Source organism: Hevea brasiliensis, chromosome 16, assembly GCF_030052815.1.
Source record: "Hevea brasiliensis isolate MT/VB/25A 57/8 chromosome 16, ASM3005281v1, whole genome shotgun sequence".
NCBI lineage: Eukaryota > Viridiplantae > Streptophyta > Magnoliopsida > Malpighiales > Euphorbiaceae > Hevea > Hevea brasiliensis.
The window spans coordinates 48,404,233-48,431,759 of NC_079508.1; the positions used below are offsets into that span (position 1 = coordinate 48,404,233).

At 31.0% G+C, this 27,527-nt stretch overlaps 4 protein-coding genes across 4 annotated transcripts; all 4 read right to left on the minus strand.

Moving 5' to 3' along the window:
* Window positions 1-4,981: 4,981 nt before the first annotated feature.
* On the minus strand, window positions 4,982-5,672 carry LOC110665369 (abscisic stress-ripening protein 3). The gene is made up of 2 exons (XM_021825433.2): window positions 5,434-5,672; window positions 4,982-5,337 (listed from the first exon to the last, which is right to left on the minus strand). Exons 1-2 carry the CDS (start codon window positions 5,575-5,577, stop codon window positions 5,155-5,157), a joined length of 327 nt encoding a protein of 108 aa, XP_021681125.2. The 5' UTR covers window positions 5,578-5,672; the 3' UTR covers window positions 4,982-5,154.
* A 4,663-nt stretch (window positions 5,673-10,335) lies between these two features.
* LOC110665370 (protein SET DOMAIN GROUP 41) lies at window positions 10,336-14,055 on the minus strand. Its single transcript, XM_058137391.1, has 5 exons — window positions 13,273-14,055; window positions 13,147-13,186; window positions 12,942-13,042; window positions 12,202-12,300; window positions 10,336-11,862 (listed from the first exon to the last, which is right to left on the minus strand). The coding sequence occupies exons 1-5, from the start codon at window positions 14,002-14,004 to the stop codon at window positions 10,849-10,851; spliced, it is 1,986 nt and encodes a 661-aa protein (XP_057993374.1). The 5' UTR covers window positions 14,005-14,055; the 3' UTR covers window positions 10,336-10,848.
* Window positions 14,056-16,426: 2,371 nt separating this feature from the next.
* LOC110665371 (thioredoxin Y2, chloroplastic) lies at window positions 16,427-20,616 on the minus strand. Its single transcript, XM_021825437.2, has 5 exons — window positions 20,235-20,616; window positions 17,756-17,844; window positions 17,230-17,407; window positions 16,746-16,816; window positions 16,427-16,647 (listed from the first exon to the last, which is right to left on the minus strand). Exons 1-4 carry the CDS (start codon window positions 20,406-20,408, stop codon window positions 16,751-16,753), a joined length of 507 nt encoding a protein of 168 aa, XP_021681129.2. The 5' UTR covers window positions 20,409-20,616; the 3' UTR covers window positions 16,427-16,647; window positions 16,746-16,750.
* A 1,911-nt stretch (window positions 20,617-22,527) lies between these two features.
* LOC110665373 (protein PHLOEM UNLOADING MODULATOR) lies at window positions 22,528-26,515 on the minus strand. The gene is made up of 4 exons (XM_021825439.2): window positions 26,117-26,515; window positions 24,136-24,530; window positions 23,319-23,506; window positions 22,528-23,220 (listed from the first exon to the last, which is right to left on the minus strand). Exons 1-4 carry the CDS (start codon window positions 26,413-26,415, stop codon window positions 22,822-22,824), a joined length of 1,281 nt encoding a protein of 426 aa, XP_021681131.2. The 5' UTR covers window positions 26,416-26,515; the 3' UTR covers window positions 22,528-22,821.
* Window positions 26,516-27,527: the final 1,012 nt, after the last annotated feature.

Here is a 27,527-nt window from a genome sequence, read left to right on the forward strand (position 1 = left end):
TCTTTAGACCTGAGATAACACAACTAGTTATCTTGTATATAGGTGGTTTGAGTTTGATACTACTTTCATACTTGTACTGTGTATGGGTATATGGGCATGTGTTGGCTCCTACTAGTTATATATAGAGGTAGGTGTTGAACAAGATGGAATCTGTTCCTCTAAGTAAATAGAGATAAAATCATATGTTCATTTAATTATTCTTGATGTTTCAAGTTCCTGGTCAGGACAGATAGATTTATTCAGAAAGAGTTTCTGATGAGAAAATCTTTTTAATCAAGAACTGAAATTAAAAGAGAACATAATATTCATAGCAAATGGAGTTTGACATAAACCATGACTCCAGCTTGAGTTGGGATTTTGTAATAGATAGATTCTAGTGCATGGTTACATATGATTATAGGTTCATTTAAGGTAAACCTTATTACTGATTGGGTGGTCATGGCATGCTATACTAGGTGTTAACCATGGTCTATGAGGTGCATAAAATGATTTAGAGAAATCATTTATGGTAAGAAAGAGTTCTGATAATATTAAGAGTTGATATCATGTCTCATTGCCAATTAGTGATGAGCCTAGTAAGTCACACACATACACAAGTTATCACCTAATTAAATATGATTTAATTAATTAATTAATTGAAGAGTTTAATTAATTAATTGAAGAGTTTAATTAATTAATTAAATAGGTTTGGTTTGCAATTAGATTGCAAAGTCCCTAGCATGACTTGAAACCAAATCTAGATTATTGGATGTATAGTATAAGTTAAATTTATATTTAAAGTGTTTAAATATGAATTTAATTAATGAGAAATTAATTAATAAAGATTAATTAATTGATTTATATTTGATGTAAATTGATTAGAAGAAGAGAAATAATTATTTTGGGTTGAGAACTCAAAATTAAGACACAGGGAAATTTTGGTCATTTCACAGGGTGACATGTGGCACCATGACATGGTGACACATGGCACTACACATAAGCTTGCCAAATGTCTTTTAATCATGTAAGATGATTAAAATTAAGATTAAATATAGGTTTGACACTTGGCCCAATGTGATTGGATCAATTAAACCTAGAACCAATCAGAGGGTGACATGTGGCAAGGGTTTAATGTGTTGACCTAGCTATGTAAGTGTTGTTATGAAAAGAAAACAACACAACCAGCAGCTATCCTCCTTTGTGCTGCCACCTTAAAGTTCCCCTTCTCTTTTTCTTCATCTCTCATCAATTCTAAGAGATTAGCAAAACAATCTCTTGAATTAAAAATACTAGAAATCGTTTCTAGTGTCCTGTTTACATCTTTAATCTCTTAAAAGGCAAAACTTGATTTTCTAATTAATAAAAAAAGCTTTAGAAGCTGTTCAAGGGCTGTCATAGGTGTTCTTGGTGTGAACAAACTAGAGGGACAACATCTGGTGTCCTGAAGACGCATCTGAAAGGCACAAATACACTGCAGTGCATCAAGAGGTTAGTGTATTTGTTCTTGATCTCATCTATGGTTCTAAAATTAATCTGATTAATTTTTAAAATCTTAAATGACAAATACAGATCCAAAACATATTAAAAGTGTTTTAATATGTTGTTTATCATTGAAATCAAATAGATAAAAATAAATCTTGCATGATGCATGTGACCCTAGTGAAAATTTTTGAATTCAATGGTATAAACTTGTGTTTTTCATGCTTCAGCTCTTTCATAAGCACAACCCTATTTGCATGGATTTCAAAGTGCAAATATCCTTATTATGTGGATTCCAAATTATTCCATAAGTTTGTTGGTGGTGTACTTGTTTTTCTGACCTTCAAGCAATCTATTGTACCCAATTCTAAAAGCTCTTTGTGAGATGAAAATCATGCAAGTAGATTTAGATAAAATTACATGCTAAAATAGATTGAACTTAGTGAAGTAGTGATTATTGTCTTTAAATAGTTCTGCTTTGTTACTAAAACAAACGTTGATGTCTAAATGAACACTATTGCTGTTACTGTTGTTCATTTTGCCTTGTCCAAGCTTTTTGCAGCTGAAAAGAAGATGCCCCGCTCTATGGTTCAGTATACATAACAAATTTAGAATAAGAATGTTGCAATGTTGTGTTTTGAAATTTGAATTGGTAATTTGGCCTTTTCCATGATAGATGTATCAATGTCACTTTGCTTTACAGAGCTCTTATTCTGCATTTTATACTTATAAGTCTGAAACTTTTGTTAGATGGAGAATTGGCAGCAACATCTAGCCCACACACATGACAAAAAAGAAAAAGAATAGAAGGAAGAAAACTGTCTTTCCCCAAGTCTTGAAATGCTTTATGGTTAAGTGATTAAAAAACAGAATTTTGTTATCTAACAAATTTGCCTTCTCTAACTAGTTACCATTTTTATTTGGAAGATAAAGAAAATGGTCCAAAGCTCCAAGCCATGTAATCTATATTCTCCTTAGACTGATCTTTATTTTAGGTGGAATGAATGATACAGATTTCTTTTAATATTCAAGGTGTTTAATCAGAAATAAACAATGTACATTCTTGGACATGTTTTATGTTTAGGCATCATTTCCTAAGGAAACAACTAGCTGAAATCCTTGAAAGTAGATTATCATTATGATGATAATGCTGAATTCTGTCAGTTCGGAAAGTTTTAAGCTAATATATGAGGTTGTTACTGATGGTAGTATAAACACTTGATTGGCTTTGGCACAAGAGCCATATGTTTATTTTTCTTTTCCCATCCTTAAAGTCATTTGATCTTTTCTCATGGTAATGGCACAATTGCTCTTGATTCCTTTTTATTTGGCACAGTTGCGTAGAGAAAGAATAGCCGAAAGAATCAGGGCATTGCAGGAGTTGGTTCCTAGTGCAAACAAGGTGTGTCCTTTTCTGTTTGATGTCTTGTTTATGAATTTAAATGAAGCATGGCTCTTTATAAGTGGGTTGCAAGAAGAAGAGGAAACTTGAATCTTTTATAGTAGCAGCAGGCTTTATTCTAATTGATTTAAAATTTGGCATGAAAACTAAATTAATTAAATTTTTTTAATTAATATTTTGATTTGAAAGAATTTATAACTTATAAATTAACTAAAAGTTAATTCATAATTCTTTTTATATGATGACTCAATAAGTAATTTAAATCAATTTATAATTTAAATTCTTTCAAAAATTAATAAAATTTAAAACAAATTGAATTCAAATCTAATTTCTTGAACTACTATTGTCAATTGTTTTGTGAACTACTACAGTTAGTTTCTTCATATTTTTGGATATATATATTGATTTGATCATCCTTAAATTGGGGGGGATTGTTCCTTCTGAGATGCTAAAGCTGTAATTGAACGAGTTGATGGTGTTTCTTTTATTTACATTGGTTCATTAGTTGAATATATATGTATAATATGAGTTGTTAGTTGAATATGTATGTATAATCTGAGTTGTGGAAACTAGTTGGTTTATGGTCATGATTGGAAATGTCTTCAACATTAGCTCTATAATATTCAAATATATGCTTATCAGTGAGCTTAGTTTCCAATTAACACATTAATACTTGAAGTCCTTTATATTGAACTAATATTTGCTAATACCGATACTTATAAATTTTCATATTTAAGTCCTTTATATTGAATTAATGGAAAGGAAATTGTCCTGCTTTCTATTTGCTTAAGAGTAATTTTGAATTCACTTTTACTCATTGAGGTGCTTTTCCTTGATGTAGATTATGGCTTTATCCTTGATTGGACTATGGGGCATAATTAATGTTTGAAGAGATATTGTTATGGGACCAGAATATTAATGAATAAACATGGAGTGGAATGGTCCAGATCTTCCTAGCATGGGTATTTACCGAGAAAATATGGCCAGACATGACTTGGTTCACTTTTGTGATATTGTAATCTATATTTGTTGTGATATAATTATCGCCCAATACTGAAGTTTGTAGGTTGGAGTCTATATTGGATTTCTTAGTGTTTCAATTGCATTGCAAGTGTATACTTTTCTTTGTATATATTAAATTTATGATCTTCATAATTTAATAAAGATATCCTTTTCTTCAATGTTTTATTTATTTTATCTATGATAGAATTTTTAATTTTCTTGTATTATTTAGATTTGATAACATATTATATGCTTCAATATAAAAAATAATGCATTAAATAAATAAAAATAAAAATTTTTACAGTAATTTAAAACGGATTAGAAACTGAATTTCATTTTTAATTTGAAACAGAAAAGTATTTGGTTTCAAAATAAAATGATTTCATTTTATTTTATTATGCTTAGAAACGGATTTGAAATAGAAATTTCATTTCTATTTAGAAATCAAATATATTTCGATTTTAAAAAGTGTTTTATTTTTGTTCCGATTAAAAACTGATTTGAAACGGAAATCCGTTTCAGATTATAGAAATCGATATATTTTGGTTACTAATTTGAAATAGATTTAGAAACCAAAGTTATTCGATATCTAATTTTAGAACGAAAATATTCATTTCAAATTAGTTTCAGAATTAAAAACGGACATCATATTCCGTTTTTAATTTATTTAGAAACCTACGAATTGTAAACCGATTATTTCGGTTTCAAATCGGTTTCTAACGGAAATTAAAAACCGATTTTCAATGTTTTCAAATTGAATTTTCGGTTGCTAATTTTCTTTTTTCTTGTAGTATCATAAATTCAAAATATATGTATTTAATAAATTAATTTTACCATATATATATATATATATATATATATATATATATATATATATATATATATATATAATTTTAAAATTGATATAGTATCATGATATTTATTCACATCATTAATATGATAAATTTAATTCAATTACTTTCAAATGAATTTATAGGTATCAATTTAACAATTTGATTAATAAAAAAATTAATAAAATGAATATATATTTCATTTTATTAAATATTAAAGGTGATTGAGCAATTAATAAGGCTAGATAACACCTAACGGTAAAAGGCTTAATCAAATTGCAGAAACACCTGAAACTAACTTTCAATAATATTTAATATATAAGAGCATACATACATAAAAGCTTATAATTAACATGCAACTGTTACAGAGATGAACAGGCAATGGAAAAGCTTTCACACCCAACTCGATCCAACTGATAGATAATTAAAAAAACATGAACACATAAATACACACGTATGGAGTTAAAAGTGATTGTGGTGCTTCTTTCCATGACCTTCTTCATTCTTTTTCTTGGCTTCTTTCTTCTCATGATGCTCATGGAAGGCAAATCCCCCAGCTCCTATTGCAGCCGCTGCAGCTACCTCCTCTTTTATCTTGTGCCCATGGGCATGCTCTGGATCTTTCTTTGCCGCATGCTTCTCATGCTATAAGGAAATTAATGAAGCTATTGTCATAATAATCCGAAAAAAAAAAAAACAAGACTAATTAGAAGTTGATATCAAGAATTCAAGAATATATACCAAGGCGTAAGTGCCAGCAGCAGCAGCACCTAGCTTGCCCAGTTGCCCAAGATGCTTGTGGTGCTTCTCCTCCTTTCTGCAGTCAACAGCTTCCTGGCCTTCCTTGTGGTGGTGGAAGAGGTGGTGGTGCTTCTCTTCTGCCATAGTTGTGGTTTTATGAAATAATATAGCTGCTGAAAAATTATGTAAACGAGTGAGCAAAGGCTTTAGGTGTGGTTTGAAAGATTTTGGGTTAGGCTATTTATAATTGAGAAAATTTTAGGTAGACCCAATTGTATCGTGTGATTTAAATTAAGCTAACTAAATTATTTTATATTAATATAATCGTTTTAAATAATATATAATTTAATTTAAATTATCTTTTTATTTAATATAGAAACGATGGATATACTAAATTTATCTAATAATTTCTCTTTATAAATTAATGGAAGCAAAATGGTAAGTTCATTATTTTGACTATTTGTTTTTTTTTTTTAATTCTCAATTAATGAGTTGTATAATCAAAGTAATTATTTATTTATTAATTACATGTATCTCCAGTGCATATATATATAGAACTAATTCAAGCTTAGGCTGGGAGTATTATTTAAATAAACCCTTCGAACAATAATAACTTCAAGATTCAAATGTCTGATTTTATTGATAAAATTTGGGTAAAAATTAGCTCCATGTCAGTAATCTAATCATCTATTGATATTTTTAAAATAATTTCAATGTCATTATATTGATAAAAAATGCTTTTAGTCAAGAACATTTTATACATGTGATCTCTTCATTTATGTGGAAAGCAGGAAATAATTTTTATCAATACAATTATGAAATAGAATAAAATTGCAAAAAATGATTTGCATGCAGATATTTTATTCCTAGTGATAAACTGATCAGGCTAATTTATTTAAGTATGTACAAGTATAAAATATTTTGTTAATTATAAGTGAATACAAAAAATTAATAAATTATTTTTTTTTATTATGTTCAGTCCAATTAAATATTATGATTAAGTTTCGCCACTATCATTTTATGTATAAATAATATTATCATCCATTTTAATAATTTAAAATGAAATTAATTTCACATAATATGATTTAAATATGCATAAATATAAAATATTTTATTAATCATAAGTAAATATAAATAATTTTTAAATTATCTTTTAATTTTATTCAGTCCTTTTAAATATTATGGTCAAGTTTCGCGTTCATGTACATAATAAAATCTGTTAAACAAATTAAAAAAAATGTAATTTGAAAAAGAATATTGGAATCCAAGAGATGACTTAGCATGTAAGTCAGGATAAGATGAGAGATTAATATTGGACCTACTAATAATGAAAGTATCAAAAGCTTGATATCATTTGTAGATGGATTTTAATTCAATGCTTTATGTGATAGTTGGCCTAGCTATATTTTAGGTTTTTTTTTTTTTATGCATCATATATATTATTATTTATTTTTTATTAATTAACATAGTTTATATATGTCATCCATAATTCCGGATCCACTTTTAATAATATATTATATTCCCGAATAGTTTAACATTTCAAACTGTTTCTGAATCCATTTATCCATTTCAATCATTTTTAATATTTTTAATGATTTAATAACATATTTTATAAAAATTTTATAGTTATTTTATTTTTAATAAATTAAAATTTATTTTATAAAATTATTATTGTTAAATAAATTATTAATAATAATTAATCTATTGATAAGAATAAAAGCACTGTATTTTTCAAATTTTTACAAATTTATCTTATACTATAAAAATTATCAATTAAATTCTAAATTTTTAACTCTCCTTGATTACGCTCTACCTCTAACAAAACCATTATCTCACTAATGGAGATATCATGTCAATTGCCACATTAGATGCCACGTCACACCTATGATAGAGTACAGTTGGTAAAACTTGAAAAGTTTAGGATTTAATTAGTAATTTAATTAGTATAGGGTTAATTGTAAAAAAAAAATGAAAGTACAAGTTTTTTTGGCAATTTCTTCTAAAATTATTAAATTTTAAAATATAAATTATTAATTATGAATATATTTATGTAGATAATTTTTATGGGTACTTCATATGTTACCATCCATAGTATGATCTAAAGACTGAAAAATGAAATTTCCTTAAATATTTATTGCAAAAGTTATATATAATTAATTAATTAATTAAAATATATACCGTAACACCCTAAATTTTTAAATAATTATTTTATATATAAATTATAATATTTTATTTTATTAAATATTATGAGAATTAAAATAAAATTTTCTGGTCGAGTTTTATTTTCTTGAGATAATAAATTTTATCGATTTTTAAAAATTAATCTAAAGATCACGTGGTAAATTTAAAAATATATTTAGACTCTACAATTTTTTTTTTTAGGTTTTTGTAATTTTTTGAAAATTTTTTGGCCTCATTTTGGGTCCCAAGGCAGAGTAAAAATTAAATTTCGAGTACATTGAATCGAATTGGCCGAATCGACTCGGACCAAATCGAACCGGTCCCTTTTTCTTCCTTTCCCTTCTTCCTGCATGCCACCCTCCCCTGCCTCTTTTCCCTCTCATTTTCTCTCTCCTCTTCCCTCCCCACCGCTGGCCAACCACTCCCCTCCCTCCCCTACTCGCCGGCGCCCCACCAGGACGCTTTCTCACCGTCGACTGCTGCCCCTGTCACTGGAAAACATGCCCAAACTCCCTCCTACTCGCAGCGCGCTTTTTTTACTTCTAGGGCTGATCCGGCCACCAATAATATCGGGTCCAGTCCCAATCATATTCTACTCTCTGAGAGCTTTCCAAAGACACAAAGAATATAAATTTTCATTGAGTGGTTTGTCCGATTTAAGCCCAAAAAGTTTTAGTCCATTTCGACTTTTTGACTAAATTTCTCCAAAATCGGAAACTCCACTACAATTCCAAGACTACTAGCATGCTCTACTCGGTGAGAGTTTCGAAGAGATATAAATTTCAAAATTTTCTGACACCAAAAATTCGGTTGGTCCCGCGAACTTTGCAGTATTTTTTCGAGTATTTAATGAGCTTATTTAGTTAAATAAAAATTATATTCTAACTCCTGATATTGTGAATTTCACGTAGGTACTTTTATTTTGCGAAAATTCCATAGGCGCCCGGGTCTGCATTTTCAGGTCGGATAGATAATTTACTGGAGCCGCCCTAGAAACGAGTCGAAATTATAGTACTCGCCACCATTTTCAAACACTTCAAACGTGTTCCAAGCGTTAGAATTGGCGTAGGTAAACCCGAACTTCGAGTTGTTCATTTTTTCCTAATACTGAGTTTAGAATAAAAATCTATAAAATATTCATGGGTGAAAATATTCGTGGGTGGGTAGAAAATTGTATTTCATTTTTTAATAATGTTATAGCATTGTGATAGACCGCGTGTCACACATTTAAAATTTTTAGAGCTAATTTAGATAATTTTTGTAGAATATCACTGTAGACTTCATGTATATAATAAAATCTATTAAAAAATTAAAAAAATGTAATTTTGAAAAAGAATATTGGAATCCAAGAGATACTTAGTATGTAAGTCAGGATAAGATGAGAGATTAATATTGAACCTACTAATAATGAAAGTATCAAAAGCTTGATATCATTTGTAGATGGACTTTAATTCAATGCTTTATGTGATGGTTGGCCTAGCTACATTTTAGGTAATTTTTTTTATGCATCATATATATTATTATTTATTTTTTTATTTATTAACATAGTTTATATATGTCATCCATAATTCTTGGTCCACTTTTAATAATATATTATATTCCCGAATAGTTCAATCTTTTAAACTATTTCTGAATCCATTTATCCATTTCAACTGTTTTTAATATTTTTAATGATTTAATAATATATTTTATAAAGATTTTATAGTTACTTTATTTTTAATAAATTAAAATTTATTTTATAAAATTATTATTATTAAATAAATTATTAATAATAATTAATCTAATGATAAAAATAAAAGCCTTGTATTTTTTAAATTTTTACAAATTTACTCTATATTATAAAAATTATCAATTAAATTCTAAACTTTTTAACCCTTATTGATTCTATTCTACCTCCAACAAAATTATTATCTCACTAATGGAGATGCCATGTCAATTGCAACATTAGATGCCACGTCACACCTATGATAAAGTATAATTGGTAAACTTGAAAAGTGTAGGGTTTAATTGGTAATTTAATTAATATAGGGTTAATTGTAAAAAAATTGAAAGTACAGGTTTTTTTTTTACAATTTCTTCTAAAATTATTAAATTTTGAAATTATAAATTATTAATTATAAATATATTTTATATAGATAATTTTTATGGGTACTTTATATATTACAATCCCTAATATAATCTAAAGACTAAAAAATGAAATTTCCTTAAACATTTATTACAAAAGTTATATATAATTAATTAATTAAAATATATACCATAACAATAAAATTAAGTCTACAAAACTAGTTAAAATTTGTTATATGAATATTTTTCATCATTCAATTATATTCAAAACCAATTTTGTAATAACATTTAAATGTTATAAATTTTTTAATATTATTTTCATTCATGTGATTTTTAGATATCACACTTTCTATTCTCATTTGATTATTATTATTATTATTATTATTATTATTATTATTATTAAAAACTTAATAATTTTAAAAATAAGTCGAATATTGTTAAAATAAAAGTCACTGATATATAATAATTGGATATCGAATTATTAATTCGATTAAAATATTTGTTTAAATTTTAATGTGTAAGTGGTTCTTATCAGTAGCTATGGATCTACACAACAAATGTACTGCATTCAATAATCTTGGGAGGTGATAATGTTAATCTGTTAAAACAACATAACATCATAAGTCCAAACGCTAACATTTGGGTTTGCACATGAACTTCATACTGAACATTATGTAGTCTTCCACCTTATGAAGTCGCAATCAAAAGAATTGATTAGTTGATATTACAGAAACAGAGAGATTACCTCCCACCAAACATTTCTTAATCTGCTTTAAATTTAACATACACCAACAACATAACACACTGCTCCATAAATTCCCATCTGCCCTCACCAATTACATCATGTTACTACACCATACAACTGATGAAATGAAATATATGCGCACACTAGCACCCATAGTACCCATGAACACACAAAGCAAATAGAAAAGTAGTTGATGATTCTTCTGAATTCTGATTCACATAGAAAAAAGGAGGCTTGTGCAACTCCATATAAAGACTACTAATTTACCGTTATTGATTCAACTGTCTGTGCGCATTGCTGCCTCCAAGCCCATCTCTAGAGAGGTCTTAGCTGAATTTGCTGCTGCGTGGAAATTTTCAACCTAAATTTCATCAAGAGTTTACTTTTTGACCAAACTGGATAATGCAAAACAAAAATAACTTGTTTTATTTCTCTTCACAATCATAATATAAAAGATTCTGGATGTGTCTGGTCCAGTGAGAATGTCTACCATAACATATGCTTGCTAAGTGCTCCCCGTAAAGTAAGCAATGGATGCCAAGCTGAAAAATATTTATCCTTTCCTGGCTGGTGTGCTCATGTGCCCCAAATCCAGAACTACTTTCCCCAGTCCAACAACTCGAATCCATATTATTTCTGCCTAAATTAGCTTCAAAGTCTGATATATTTGATAATTGAGCAAAAGAACTGAAATCAAATGGTTCTTTAAACATTTTCAAGTAATGGCAACCTGGAATTAGAAAATTCCATACTTCATGTGAATAACTTGTGATACAATCAAGAAATTTGCTTGATATGTTCCCAAAATCTTCATTTAGATCTTCACTAAGAGAAAAATTGGCTTCAAATCTATCCAGCACTGAGCACTTTGAGCATTTATGATTACGAAGGGAAAGAAGTTTTGAGCCCGTCAATTCCTGTTTCACAAACAAATCCCATGCTGAGCTTCTAGCATAAGTTAATAAGGATTCCCCTGCGCTTGTCCAGAAATTTGCAACAGAGACAATAAGTGAAGTTTCAAAGCAGAACAGGTGGTGAGTTGCAGCTGCAAGCAATAAGGAGTATGCTGCACCAGTCCTGGACATGTCAAAAGCTTTCAACTGATGTCCATTCATTTGAGAACAGAGAGCGAGCAAGTCACTTGCGTACATTTTATATGCAGAAGCCAGTGTTATGTATGCATTCAGGGCAATATGGTGCAGAGGATGCAACTTAATATCCAACTGTACTTTTCCTTCCTTCGTCTCCGATGGCTCATCAAGGATACCAAGAATAAGCATGCTCTCAAGCTTCTCACAGCAAGATTCAGGATCACCCACAGATAAATACTCAGATATAACTTCATCTACATAATCTGTCAGCTTTCTGCTTGCTTCATCTCTACAAAAGCTGTGATCAGAACTTAACCTTGAAGGGGCAAGATTTGAAGCAGTAATTTCCTAAATATAAGGAGTTCAGGGTAAATGAATGTTACAAACAGTCATCTACAGAAGCTAGTGATATGCAAAACCTTTGAAGCAGACATTTGCTTTTTCTTCCTTCCATCATAAATTTTGAAGTTGCCCAAGGTTAAATGGTATAAGAAATTTACCTCACAGTTAAAGGTTAGAAATTAACTTTTTTATCAGAAAGTTGCAAAGACTGAAACAGGATGCAGATATAGGTTGAACTAAAGATCTTAATTTTACAGTGAATAATTAAATCAAAATAATTCATAAAGTTAGATTTCATTAACGGCATCAATATGAAGAAGAAGAAGAAGAATGAATGAATATTACCTGCAACATACGATCTACATAAGTTGGGGGAAAGGCACTACACCGTTTACAACAACAAATAAAACGATACTTTGACCACAACTCTGACTGCCTTATTGCCTGCCAAAAAGCATTGGTGCAAATAATAGACTATATTTAAGAAAGTAATTTGTTTTAATTAAAGGATGAATCTAAAAAAAATGTAAAAAAAAAGAAGGCCAAACCCCAATACATCAACCTTTTGTTTTTTATAAAGCAAACTTTTGAAGGTATCACAATGACATACCAGCTGTTGTTAAACCCATGGAGGATATAGCAAAGTTTTTGTTTTGTTCTATGGCAGAAATGTAGACTCAGAACCCCTACCATTAAATATCCCAATCCCATAGTAATCAACATATAAAATGTAGGAACGTTTCACTAACGTCATAACACTTTTTATTTTAACACAATGTCATTTCTACCACAGCATCAATTGCAGTATACACAGGCACTGGCTAACAGCCTTAGACCAACATCAATGTTATCATTGATTCTTATTGACACAAAATGCAACAATTCCTCAATAATTGAGTTAACAGATACATAAAGTATGAAGATTACTAGCACACTTGATTCACAGAATTAGTGGTAATTAGATGAGTTGATTTGCAAAAGATCTCAACAAGAAAAAGAAGGAATGAAAATGTAGAAAGACACCAAATCACATACAGTTATTAAAAGGCTCCAAACAGGTGAATAAAAAGGAGTTAACTCCTCACCTTAGGTTGCAACAAGTCTGTGTATGCCACAGTTACCTCCTCACTTCTCTTGATCCTCTTAATGCTCCTCACAATCATCCTTGGCCCATATTCACCATATGCTGCATAATCACTAATCAGGAAAATAGCCAAAATAACAAACTATTTAAAAAAATAAACTACCAAAACAAATCAAGAAAAAAAAAAGTTTGATAATTAGTATAACCTCTTGTAAGTTCAACATTGCTACGTACACTCTTTTCTCCCTGCAATCAGTATTAATCTCTCAGGTCCCAGTTCATAAATGAAATACATGCCGATAATATTTCAGCTATAAAGAATATGACTTTACATTGCTGCCTCCTGGAACGATTCGCAGCTTGGAGTCCGCCGGAAATGCCGCTGTACTAGGTTTAGAAATCAAGAACCGGTAACAAGCATTGGGAGAGCAGCTGTGATTAATCCAGGAGAAGGTAGGATCATAAACAGCAATCCCGAGAGTACAACCATCACTATCCTGCACCTCCACAGCGTTTGTTAGCACCAAGCACAGCGCAGCCTCCTCCTCCTCGAACAACACGGCGTCATATTCATTTTCATCCAGCTCAATCAACTCTTGTTTTCCATCTCGCAATCTCCTGGCGGCCGCCATCGCCCTGGCTCCGTATCGAACTCGCGCGACTATCTCTTCATCCGCGAATAACTTATGGTGGTTGGTCAACAATCCGGAAATCCTGCCGAGTGGGTAGGAGTGAGAAGGGAGAGAGTGGAGAAGGCGGAGAGCAGCGCGGAGGTCGGAGGAGGAGGAGGGGGGAGGAGAGGTGGAGGAAAGGTAACGGAGGAGGTGGAATTCGGCGGAGTAGAAGTGGAGAGGGGAGTTGGAGGAGGAGCAGAGAGGGGAACAGTAGAGGAGAGAGTGGGGAATGGGTGTGGGATGTGAAGGGCGATTAGGGAGTGGGCAGAAGCAAGAAGAGCAGTGGGAGTAAAGAAAGGAGTCGTAGAGAGAGAAAGAGAGTGGAGAGAGTGGTGGGGTTATGTCTTCGCCGATTCCTATGTCTTCACCAGCTCTCATTTCCATCTCCATCTTCAGCAGCTCTCATCTCTCACGTGGGGCTTTTCGTATTTTAGAGTGAATCTGTTACGTGGTGTCGTTTGATTCATAGAAAAATTTCCGGGCAAATTTTGCTGATTAAAGGTTATTATAGTAAAGTCATTAAATTTTATTTTATTTTTTAAATATTTTAATTTCAATTTGATATATAATAAAGTCATTTTCATCATTTTTGTCCAAAACTCCGGCGATTTGACGATGCCACATGGCATTTTAAAAGGAAAAATCTTCTGTGAAATCAACCTCATAATTCTCTCTTTTTTAACTCAACCACACACACACACACACACACACACACAAATGGGGGACTGAGGGGTGAAGAGGGTTTTGTGATTACCTATTTGTTTGGATTGAAAGAAACGGAGAGAAAAGAAAAAAAAAATTCTTTAAATTTTTTTATTTGAACATTAGATAAAAGAAAAAATTAAAGAGAAAGGAAAAAGGAGAAATGAAGAGAAATTTAAAATATTTCTCTTTAAATTGTTTAAATTGGTGAAATGGAGGGAAATGATAATTAAAATATTTAAATATTTTTTTATAATATAAATATAAAAAAATAAGAGTATAATAATATTTTCAAGAAATTATATTTTTTTATTTTAATAATTTATTTAAATAATATAGAGTAAATTATTTTTTTTTTTTCTCTTATTTTCGCTCTTTAATTTCTCCCCGTTTCCTTTGTCAAGTTAAGCATCCAAGGCTACATGTCATTGCTGGCAGTTTTGTATTAGTGCTACAGGGGTAACCAATTCGTTCAAGCGTGGAGACAGTTAGGGACGGAGGACAAAATCACTTGTCTAGATTTTGAAACCAGATTAGTCGAAGAGCTCGAGATCCACAAGGAAATGGGGAACCGGAGATTTCCTCCACTGTCTTCCTCTCCAGCTTCCGCAGCAGCCATTGCTACTACGTTAATGATAACTTTGCATATTAAGATTTGTTGTTGATTTTGTGTTGGACTCCTAGAGATATCAGGCAACAGTGTGATTTTCCTTTTTTTTTTTTTTGTTTTCTAATGTGTTTTTCTTTAATATTTCATGTTATGCCATATATCGTGCTTCGCATAAGAGGAGGGGCAAGAGAATCCTACAGTGGTGAGAATGAGGTCAGCGAACGAGGATTCAAGCTGTATTGGGACGATGTAAGAGGGTTTGGGTTGAAACTTTACCACCGAGCATGTCGAAATTTTTACTAGGATTTGGGTTTGAAAGGAGAGATGTTTGACCTCTTACAGGAGAGATAACATAAGGGAGAGAATTTTTTTTTTTTTAATTTAAGATGCCACGTGGATTAGCCATGTCAGTATATGGCCGGAGCTATTACTGAAAATTGGACAAAGTGATTTCGTTGTTGAATATTTTAAACTCCAATTACTTTTAAGAAAAAAAAAATTTAGTAATTTTACTGTAAATACTTTCAAAGTTGTGTCTATCAATAAAATTTATCCAAAAATTTCCACTATTAGAGTAATTTACCATTTATTTTTTTGAAATATATTATTTATATACTTAAAACAATAAATAAAATATTTTACTAATTTTTATATTTATTTTATCATATTTTTTTTTTCAAATATATAATTATAAAACACCATATAATTCTATATATTAATGGACCACATTACACTCAATTCAAATAAAAAAAAAATAGTGTGATAATTAGTAGACCTCTTGAACCCTCGCCATAAGCATAGCCCGCAAGAACAAAAACAAGACAAATGCATATATACGAACCCCACTAGGTGGGAAGGGAAAAAAATCCATGCTTTGGGTAAGGGGACAAGAGTGAACCCTCCTAGGAAGGTGTAAAGAAGGCCACGATATCTACCTAGCCTTAAGAATTCTCCCAAAAAAATAGAGAGAAATGTCATTAAATAATTTAAGCCAATTTATGAGCCATATGAACTTCAAAAACCCAAGATAAAGAAAGCCACAAGAAATGTCGATGTGAAAATGGAGAGAGATTATGGACCAGCAGGCTACACTTGACCTAGCAGAACACCATCCTTCATCGCTTGTTTAAAGTTAATTAAACACTATAAGATCATCCCATTATCGAATAGGTGCAATTTACAACTAGGACGTATAGCAAAACTCACAGATTTATTTGATTGTTAAGCTTCTATTCCTTTAAAAAGTTAGTCTTCGTTAAAACCAAACCCAATGATGCATATTGTTTAAAGCCATGTGGAGCCTAACCAGGTTTCATGACAGTTGGTAGCAGGCCAACTTGGCTGCCTCAACAATTATTTTCTCAAGCCCTTGTCAAAACACTCCAATTGGGCACTTCATTTAGTAGCTTAGCTTCTAGTTTATCCACCAATTGCAATGACAAACTCATTCAGCACAGACAATCTTGAACTGAGCAAAGTCTGCATCAAGTAGAGTAAGAGTAACCATCAAAAAGAGCAAAACTTCTCTTATCAAGTTTCAAAACAAATACAGCCATTTTGCAAAATTCCAGGAGTTCCAAACAAATATGCCATTAGAATTTGTGTTTGTCACTCTTTTTAGGTACAAAAACAGTCATTACAACATTCTGGGAGGGGAAGAATGGGCGGCATTCCTAGTAAGATTCATATGTAATGTCTTCATATTGCATTCTTCGTAAAACCTGAGGGCAAAAATGAGAACGAATTATTTTCTGGGGTCTCATAGTATGCAAATGCATTCCAAAAGGGAGAGAATGAGAAGGGACAACAGAAGGACTACCTCAACTATTGCTTCACTTGCAGTGAATTTTCTACGCGTTGAATGAACTTATCTTTAGAGAAAGCACCCTCCTGAAAATTATCACGCCAAAGCAGCAACCTCAGTAAAAACTCGAACTCAGAAAGCGAACTCAGAAAGTGGATGCAAGTAGATGGATATTGAAAAATGAAAAACAAGACTAAAAGAAAAAAAAAATCCAGCATGGTGATAAATATTGTTGAGAGGAAGTGAATTACTCTCCTCTGGCAGATACAGATTATAGGCCTTGCAGCAAACAATTTATATATGATTTCTTCTCCTTTTTCCTATTGATATTTTAGTTAATTTTTCTAACATAAAGAATGCCATTGACAGGAAAATTAGCAAGCAGATACACATAGGAAAACAGTCTTTGGTGATGGAAAGGAGCTTTGTGCATTTCAAGAACATCATTCTGGAAAGGTAAAGCTATTTTTTCACAAAAGCTTACAGATAATAAACTTACGAAGCGATCATAAGGTTTCCCATCCTTAAATATGATAAATGTAGGCAATGCTTCTATTCTGTATTTGTCAGCAATGCTAGGGTACTTCTCAGTATCGATTTTCACCACCTGGATTGTGTCATTCAGGATGGCACTGACCTCTTTAAGAATTGGACTCATAAGCTGGCATGGACCGCACCTGCAAACAGCTTGGTCTAATCACTCTTACTCTTTAGTTGAAATTTCTAATCTATTCCAAAATTTTCAAAATGTGTCATCTTAAGATTCAGCATTATAGTATTCTTTTGCACAAAATGTAAATCACAATTCCACAACACATTTGGGGGGAAAAATCTCCAAAGCCTAGCAAATTAACTCTAATTATTTGATTCCCTTCCTTCACTTGGGGAAGGTGGAAGATTTAATTCTGCACATTATCAGATTGGGGCCTTAGGTAATTTGAAGATGATTAGACACCATCTCCATTTCACAATCTCTCTCAGAAAATGTACTAAAATACATGAAAAAGAAATGAAGAGAACGGTACCAGGCTGCATAGAAGTCAACCAAGACTGGTTTGTCAGCATTTGCCAATAACTCATCCAAGTTGGAAAATGTTTGCTTCTTTGCTGCAAGCTGCAGCAATCATTTGCCAAAAGAAATACTATCACTTCAATTTCAGAAAGGCAGTTTAGAGTCAATATATAGCTGCAAACAAAACTAGTAGATAAAGTAACTCTCAAGACCCATCCGATATAGTAAGATTGCGCACTCTCTTTATTGCATTTACAATTAATGTACTAAAAACAATAGAGGAAAAAAAAAATGCTATCTCCTGACAAACAAAAGATGGATATTAATTTCACGCCCGTTGGACACGGAAGTGGTATGCCACTTAACTAAGTATAAGGTATGTATAAGGTGGGCTTGGTATGTCAATTTGAATCACGGTACGTGAATTATATTTTTTGCTGCACAATTCTTTTTTTAAAATTTTATTTAGAATAATATATTTATTAAAAAAATATATTGATTTAATATGAGTAATTAATTAATATGATAAATTTTTTGACATAATAATCACATTATTCAAATTTTGAAATTCATACTATTTTTGTTATTATTAATTATTTTTAATGTTAAAATTACAATATTGAAGAATATAATTAGTAATATATTCTCCTCCTCCTCCTCCTCTATTCCCTTTTCTAGTTCTACCACTGTATCTTGGAAACCCTGTTTTAGCAAATCGGAACACAAAGCATAATGTTCCAAAATGCTGAAGTACCGCATTTGGGTCGAGTTCCAGGATAGGGTATGCAGGGGGTGAGTAAATTAGGTAACTATGGTCTATCTGCTCCTATTAAATTACTTTGTCTAGCATAAGAAAAGGGACACATCTAACTTGAAATATGCAACTCAGTTTATTTCTGATGGATCATTTGTAATGGTAGAAAGAATGACGGTTTTGCTGCTCATGTACAAGCATAAAGGACAACAATAGCTGTTACTATTACCACGTGATGTTAATTGATAGAGAATCTTGAACATAGCAGGAGCATCTAAACTACCCAGAATAATAAAAACTACTACAGATGGCAAAGGCAGAAAGAGTCCCAGCTGTGAAATAAGTTCCTTCCAAAATAGACCTCCTATAAGTGTGATCTTTTAAAGGGTTTTTTGAATAAGTTACTTCAGCTCCACGATTTATTTTCTTTGAATCATAAATCAAGTAGTACCAATTTAGCTCACTAATTGAGGAGTGAATATTGAGACATGTAGATCATTAAGCACCCATGGTTCATAAAGTACTTGATTTTTTTTTTTAAGAAAAAAGGAAAAAAGAAATGCCCTTCAACAATTATGCACTACTGCTGAAATATCCTCCAGAACATATATAAACCCATTTCAGAGCCACATTTGAATAGGGAGTGAATATCAACCATTCTGGAAGTACAGCTCTAAAGAAGAACAAATGAAGTACCATTGAAATTAACCATTACAAAAGCACCCAAAAGATTCCAAATTTTATTATGGGCTTAGAAATTATTTTAGTGAAATGAAGCATCACTCCAAGGTTTTGCCTGGTTTATGATGAAATTGAATGTTAATTCCATTCATTCATTCTCATGTTTGGTTCGGTACTTTGGGAAATGAAACAAATAATATGATTATACAGAGAATAACATGACCCAAAATGACCTGAATCTCAATCTCATTGACTTTTTTTTTAATACTATTAGATTGCGTCACCACCCAATCCACTTCTATTGCAAACTAATTTTTTTTTTCTTTTTCTAATTCCTTCTTGTCTTTCTTTTATGTGCTATAAAATCTGAGATGTTCCAGGAGGTATGGCTACGTTTTCGATATGAAGAAATGATATTGCTAACAGATATGATGACTCTATATTCACCTACTCCCTCTACTTCATATTATTATGTAAAACAAGATGTGAGGCCATAGGCTTAAAACCTATTCCCTGACGTGTCAATGACAATACACATATTTCCTCATAGCAAAAACTAAAGATAGTTAATGGATTATGCATGTATAATATTCGTTACAATTGGTCTAAAATGATATATAAATTTACCATCTTTCTCTCTTTTTTAAGTATCGTATATTTGACAGCTCCCTGCATATTGCATACTTAGTAAATAGAATCAAACCGTGAAGTTCCAGTTTTCCCGGGAACCAAGTTCCTCCCTATTCCTCTTTAAAATTCATTTCCCTTTAGCTGACTGACCAAATCAAAGGCATCTAACACCAAGCAATAAAGACCCTTGCGACTCATTGACAACAGCTAAAATCTTAAGCAAAAATTTCAAAGTTGCAGAAAATCAAGAACAATCTCCATGGAAAATGCAAATATCCCATCAAATTGACCTAAACCCAATTACCTATCTCATACATAAAGATTGAACAAGACAGGCAATTTTACTCTACATATTTAAGCTCATCCGAAAAGGAAAAGAAGAAGAAAACGGAATATAAAGTGGGGAATAGAGGGTAAGAGTATTTACCAGAGGCAAAATTCGAGACCTGGAAGGAGAGGAAATCCCTCTGTTCCCAAACTGAAGCCTGTGAAGCTGCGCTGGAAACTGCAGCGAAGACAAGCAACTCAAATTAGCACTCAACTGCGAGTGCGGTGTCTTCAAAGAAGGAATTGTTGAAGCCGAGAGAGAAGAAATCGCCATAGTTTTCTAGACTCTTCTTCTCCTTCTTCTTCTTCTGCTGCTACCGATAAATAGAATCCACAAAACGCCTATTCTTAGGATAGAATCGAGAGGGCAAAAAATCCAAAAATATGCTTCGCTGGGCAAGAACACAAAATCTGTGAAAAAGAAGAGAGAAGAGAGAGCCAAAGAAGCCACCAGAGTTTTAAGGATTTTTCGGTAATTGAAATGTACTGCTAATACTAGCATAACGTGATAGAACCCATGGTTTCTGAGCGTTGATTGGGTGCTTGGTGGGATCCACCTCTTACCACTAGAAGATTTGTTATTCCCGTATCTGTGGGGACCGTTACTCGCACGAGCCATTCAAACGGCGCGTATACGTGAGCAAATAAGTCCTTCCAATAAATAAATATTTTGACTTTTAAAAATAAATAAAAAAAAATAAACCTCCGCCTCCACCTCATTATTATTATTATTATTATTATTATTATTATTATAAAAACTAATTGAGTGGATAGAAACTCAAATTTGAGTCTCTTGGCTGAGTAAATACAGGGATTGTAGTCGACAGCAGGAGTGAGCATTGAATTTTATGAAAATTAAATTATATATTTTAAAAGTTAAATCGAATTAAAATGAGTAAAAAATTAAATTAAATTAAATTATTTTATTTTAATTTAATTTAAATAGATTAATTTTGATTTTTATTAATTTTTTAATTTAGATTTAATTTTTAAGTTATTTAATTTGATTTTGATCTTGATTTGAACTTAATAATTATTAATCAATGAAATTAAATAATTTATATATATATATAATTATGTATAATTCATTTATTTCCCCTTAAAATAAATTAATTTAAAAATCAATTAAACTATTTAGTTTAATTCAGTTTAGTCAATTTTTTTTCTTTTCAAAACCTAACTGAATTGAAATAATTGAAATTTTTATAATATAAAATTGAATCGAACTAAATTAAGGTAGTTCGGTTTGTTTTATTTGATTTGAACCGAATAATTATCACCCATAATTATTAGTTTACTTATAAAAATTATCCTATTCAAATTTAGAAATGATTAATATTTACACTATCTAAATTTAATTAAGCATAAGTAAAATTTATTTTTAATTATCTCAAACTGATTATTATTACTCGAATAATATCTGAATTCATAATTTTATATATTTTTATTAATATTTTACATAAAAAATTTTAATTAATAATTTTATAAGATATTTAAATTTTATTTACTTAAAATATAATAAAAATATAAATTTTCTTATAAAAATATATATTTTATATTTAATTAATTATTTATATAAACTGATTTGGATAATAAGTACTCAACATGCAAAATTCAAAATCTATGAATATTATTTTTCAAATTCATTTCAAATCAAATTATATGCTAGTTAAATTTATCTTATTATGGTTTTGTTAGATGAGTACCACATGTCCAACCTGTTGCTATTTTTAATAATACACTTTCAACCATTAAACCAAATCAGGTTAGATATTATTATTATTATTATTATTATTATTATTATTATTATTACTCAAATGATATTAAATATCATATTGCTAATAAATTCCCACCTTCAAAATTTTATTGGCTGTATAATTTGAGTATAATATTAATATTTATACAATTAAAGACTTGTTTGGTATTGCTGTTGAAACTGTTATCGAGAAAATCACTTTTTTAAATATACTAGTTAGAGAGTATTAAAAAATAATTAAAAATTAAATTTAATCAATTTTAGTCATAAAGAACACTAAAATAATAAAACAGTTTTTTTCAAACTATTTTTTTCAGCAGTATCTAAAATAGTACTTTTATTCAAAAAAGCTAAAAACTCAATATCAAACAGGCTATTAAGTAAAAGGCCTAGGGGTTTCAAAATTGAACTGAACTTCAATTTTCAATTCTACCGATTTCTTTTATATGCTTTTAGTTCTAGTGTTTGGTACAAAAACAAGAGAGATAGGAGGAAAGAAATGAATTTAACGAATAATTTGGGCCAAATTAAATTATATAAAGTCAAAATACATTTCCTTCCCCATTCCTTTCCTGCCAAAATTTTATTTTTGAATGGGAGGAAACACTACCAAAGAAATCAAACATCAAAAGCCAAATAGTCAATGATAATACTTTAATTTACTTACGAAGCAATCAAGTTTGATTAATTCCCAGGGAAAAAGGAAGAAGTTTTATAGCTGTTCACAAAGATTAAAACAAAAATGTCTTTACTTGCAAATCCTAAACTATCTGAACTGAACTTCAGATCATTTCTACTGAGCACTCTTCTGTGAATGCGCAAACATGTCTTTAAGTGTTACTTTGAGGGATTGTACCCTCAAATATTACATGACTCACATGCAAATACAAGTTTGAACGTTCAAACTCGTGGGAAGAATCATGTTAGAAGATCATCCATCGCTCGTCAATGTGAAGGCTAGAAGGACAATTGTGAGAGCTGAGAATATTGTCACACAGGCAAACAACCAAATAGACTTGCTTTGGCCTTTATTCCGGCTCTCCTGGCCGCTCAACTCAACCTCCTTGAGTAGCTCTCTCACTTCGTCCATGTCCGAGTCTTTTGCAGCTTGGACTAATCTACTCTGAATTTTCTCAAGCTTCAAGAGCTTTCGACTTTTTGTGACATCTTTGGTTGGCCAGATATAACCAGTCACTTTCCACAGAAGGATACCAACATATATGGCCACAATACAGTCTACAGTATAATGGTGTCGTTCCCGTATTTCTCTTTGTGCACTGTGCAATACAAGCAGCCATATGAAAGCTGAGCTAAAACCTCCATAAGCTTCCTGCAGCAATAAGACATAAGAAATCATCAGGTTTTACAAACTTTGTGCAATCCTCATTAGATGATTGCACGTGCAGTTTCTGTTTGCTACAAATTTACCGTCCAAGCCATAGCTGTTAGTACAGCAACAAGCATGTGACCACTGTAAATGAGGTCATTGCAGCCACCTCCAGCTTTCTTAAGAAGACTGTACCAAGATCCTTGTGTAGTAGGTCGCAAGAAATCTATCAGGAAACTCATTGAACCCCAATCTGGACGGTAATCACCCTGGTATTCCCCAGTGTTGGCTAGAAAATTGTGAAAAAATGTGAATACAAATTTCCAGCTTGAAAGAAACCCATCTGTAGTTAGTTTTAGGATAGCCAAACAAAGGAGAACAGAGCACAAGTCCAAGCAAGAACTGAAAAAGTGCTTCATTATATTACCAAAAATTTGAATCTCATCATCAGAAAGCTTCCTAAATCTAACACATTTCTCTACAATGGGTTTTGCCCAATCTGTGAATTAGAGTAGCTAAAGGAATAAATTATCAGAACACAGTGGGAAAAAAAAATCTCAAATCTCTGTAATCAAGAACATAACCAACTTATATGATGGTAAGAGAAAAGTCAAACTAGCACCTTATCATAGCAAATGTACCTTGAACATGAATCCCATAAGAAAGCTAATAGGAAAGACTGGAAATAAACAATGACATTTTAACCTGCTTATTGAATTATAAGGTAAATTTAAATAAAAGGTTGGCAGAATGTCATTTATTAAATAAATCCACAAAAATTCAAAAGGTTCATGTGGAACAAATGGAAATTCAACCTAAGAAGAAACAATAGCGAGTCTTGGGTTTCAAATTGCAAACATCCAAAGCACAAAATTAAGAAGATAAAACAGATATATGAATTTAGTATACAGAACTTACCATAAGCTATATCCCATTGTATTATCTGACGAATAGCATTAGCATCTGAGGCATAAGGGACATAATACTTTTGAGCCCAATGATGAGGGTATGTTGGAACTGAAAACCGAGCTGCAGCACACCAAGGTCGGGCTGATGGAAGAATAGTTGATACAAAAGTTATGGCCCGAAGAAAACGGCCAATTGCCATGGTGAACATATACCTTGCTCCTAGTCCAAGACCAGGGGCCTCTACAGAGTCAAATAGCACTGAGAATGCCAGCATCATAAACAACATCAGGAAATGGTGCAGTCCAATAATATGAGCCCTCAGTATCTCAACCAATGGTTCAGGAAGTTTCTCATTCAGTGAGAGGAGCAACCACTGGCCAGTGTCAGGAAGAGGAGATGTATCACTGTTCAATATTACCAAGCCAAATAGTCCTGTTAACAATAGTTGACAATATTTAAAAATGAAATAGTTTAGGAGATGAAATGTACTCTTGTGGAATGAAAATTCCTATAAGTGATAGAAAAATGATGGCAGATTATATCAACTTACACAAATGTAAGTCAGAGACAGATTATTTCAATTTATTTAAATGGAAGTCATGATAAATTTGGAATCACTAGACAACTAGTGGATATTTTGATTTGGAATTCATTAAGAGAACAACATTCTGACTTTTCAGGATTTAGAGCATAATTCTTCCCAGAATATCTATTCTGCATCTACTTTCAGTAATTGAGTGAACAAGACTAAGTTCAGCACTTTAGCTATAATTTATCATAAGAATGTGTGGGCCTTGGACCATCATACCGACCAATTTTAATTTACACATCTGCAGCTTATGGAGAACACAGTACATAAAGGATACACCGAACAAATAATAATAATATTGACAACTGTTGCAGATTTAGCAGTTGCAGAACCCAATAAGCAAATTAATTTATGTCCCCTAGTGACTGCTACAGATATTCATTCCAGTCTTCTTAAAAATTTTGAGAACACACACATACTATCATCAAGATGACAAGATCACTTTTATATTCAATAAAAATTCTATCAAAAGGCCCCCAATGGCAGTTACATTCATGTAAATTTGAACAAACATTTTATCAAAAGGTTGGTATGTTGTTTGATCTCTGATGAAATTAATGTGAATTTCATCTAAGATTCTAACTCATAATTTTATGCTTTATCACATAAATGCATAAATTTCGATGATCTATGAACGGCAAGCCTGGGAATTTAATGAAACAAAGCGATCAGAACAAGACCTTAAGACCTATTAATCACAAATACAATGAGAAACGCAAATGCATCCTTAATTTGCAAAAGATACAAAATAATTGCATACACTCTGGGTCTGGAATAATTTATTCAAATTCTTCCACCCAGTCAATTAAAATGCATGCTTAATTTGAGTAATCATATCCTGCAGATTAATCTATTTAAAAGCATTCCAGCCCAGAAACACCTGGAGCAAAGTACATATCGGGATTTACTAAACTGGCAACCTTGAGAACTTTAGATTCCATTATTTGAGTGGTAAGCAGTAAACAATAACCCACGTTCAGATCGCAGCATACTAAAATCAAATACAAATCAGATCCCACTTAAATTCAATAAGATTCCAAATCAATAACTTGGTATAATGCAGAGAAAAAACAGACCCAAGTAAACATTTAACATCGATATTGAACAAAACACCAAAAAAGAACAGAAATGGGATCTAAACTACTTCAAACTAATTGCATGATTTGCACAACCCAAAAAGTATACAAAATACCAAATCTGAAAAAGGATCAAACTTGACCCACTTCTAAATCAAATAAACATGTGACACAAATCAAACTCGACCCATATGATATACCCAGAAAAACACACAAAGCAACCAACTGGTCCAACCCCACCTCAGGTAACACTACATTGACCATATGGGTCGCTCCAGTTCCAACTCAAAAAATATAGCACATAAGAAAATAGCAAAGCAATTACCGGTGCCAATCCAGGCCAAGCACGGCGGTGGCGAAGCGCACACATAAAGCCTCGAAGAGGAGACAGGCGAGCATAAAGAACATAGAAGCAACAAATGGGATGGCAGCACGAACCTCGGAGGACCAGTGCCTGTAAAAAGGGACACGAGAGATGGCGATTAGAGCTAGTACGGACCAAAGTGCAGGTTGTAGACGCTCGTGCCAAGTCGGGGATAGGTGGCGCAGGTAATCCACCGCAACGTAAGACATCGCTGCCACTCCTAAACCGCCGGTGGTTCTCGCTGCTGGCAAATGCCTCATGGCTGTGCGACGATTATTTCGGGAAAGCTGACCAAGTTGTGGTGTAAGAAAGTGGAGGACTTTGCAGAGAAGTTTGGTTAGTTGTATGTGTTTTTAGTTTTTTCAACCGCCTGTGGTAAACAGTATTTTTTATTTTGGAAAAGGAATTATTTTAAAATAAGATAAATAAAATAAAAATAAAGTAAATTAAAATATGAGTGTGATTATTTTTTATAATATAATTTTAAATTATTTTTAATTTTAAAATATATAATTTTTAAATTTTTATAATTAAATGAAATATTAAAAATTTTAAAAATATAAAATAAAAAATTATAAAAAATTAATAATTAAATAAATATTAATTAAATTTATTTAATATTTTTAATCATTTAATCATTTAAATTGAGGTAAATATACTTAACAAAATAAAAGAATAATTATAAAAAAATTCAAATACTTAGCATAAAAAATATGGATTACTATCATTATAAAAGATGCTTATCTTATCTCTATGCCTTGCAACAAGACTAAAGAAAACCAGTCTATATGGTAACGCCAATCAAAATTCTCTCTACTATATATATATATATATATCAAATCATTTAAACATAAAAATTAAGGTAAATATACTTAAAAGGAAAATTAAAAAATTAAAATTAAATACTCAGTTTAAAATATAATAATTACTATAATCACAAAATATGATATTCTCTATATGTAAGTATTATAAGACAACAAAATGTATATATATATATATATATATATATATATATATATATATATATATATATATATATATATATATATATATATCAACATTAAGAAAAAAAAATATATATATATATAATAATTATTATAATTATAAAATATAATAATTTCTATATAATAAAGGCCATGAGACAACAACAAAAAAAATATATATACATATGACAATACTAAAAAAATTATGTCTGTTTTATATATATAGATAGATGTGTTAGCATGATATCACCACTTTGAGATCCAAATAAATAAATTATCGAAACCTTAATTTTCTATATATATATATATATATTTGGAAGAGCCAATATGAATTTAAGAGCATTTGTGTTACATTTAGCGTAAATTTATAAGCAAATTAAATTAGATTA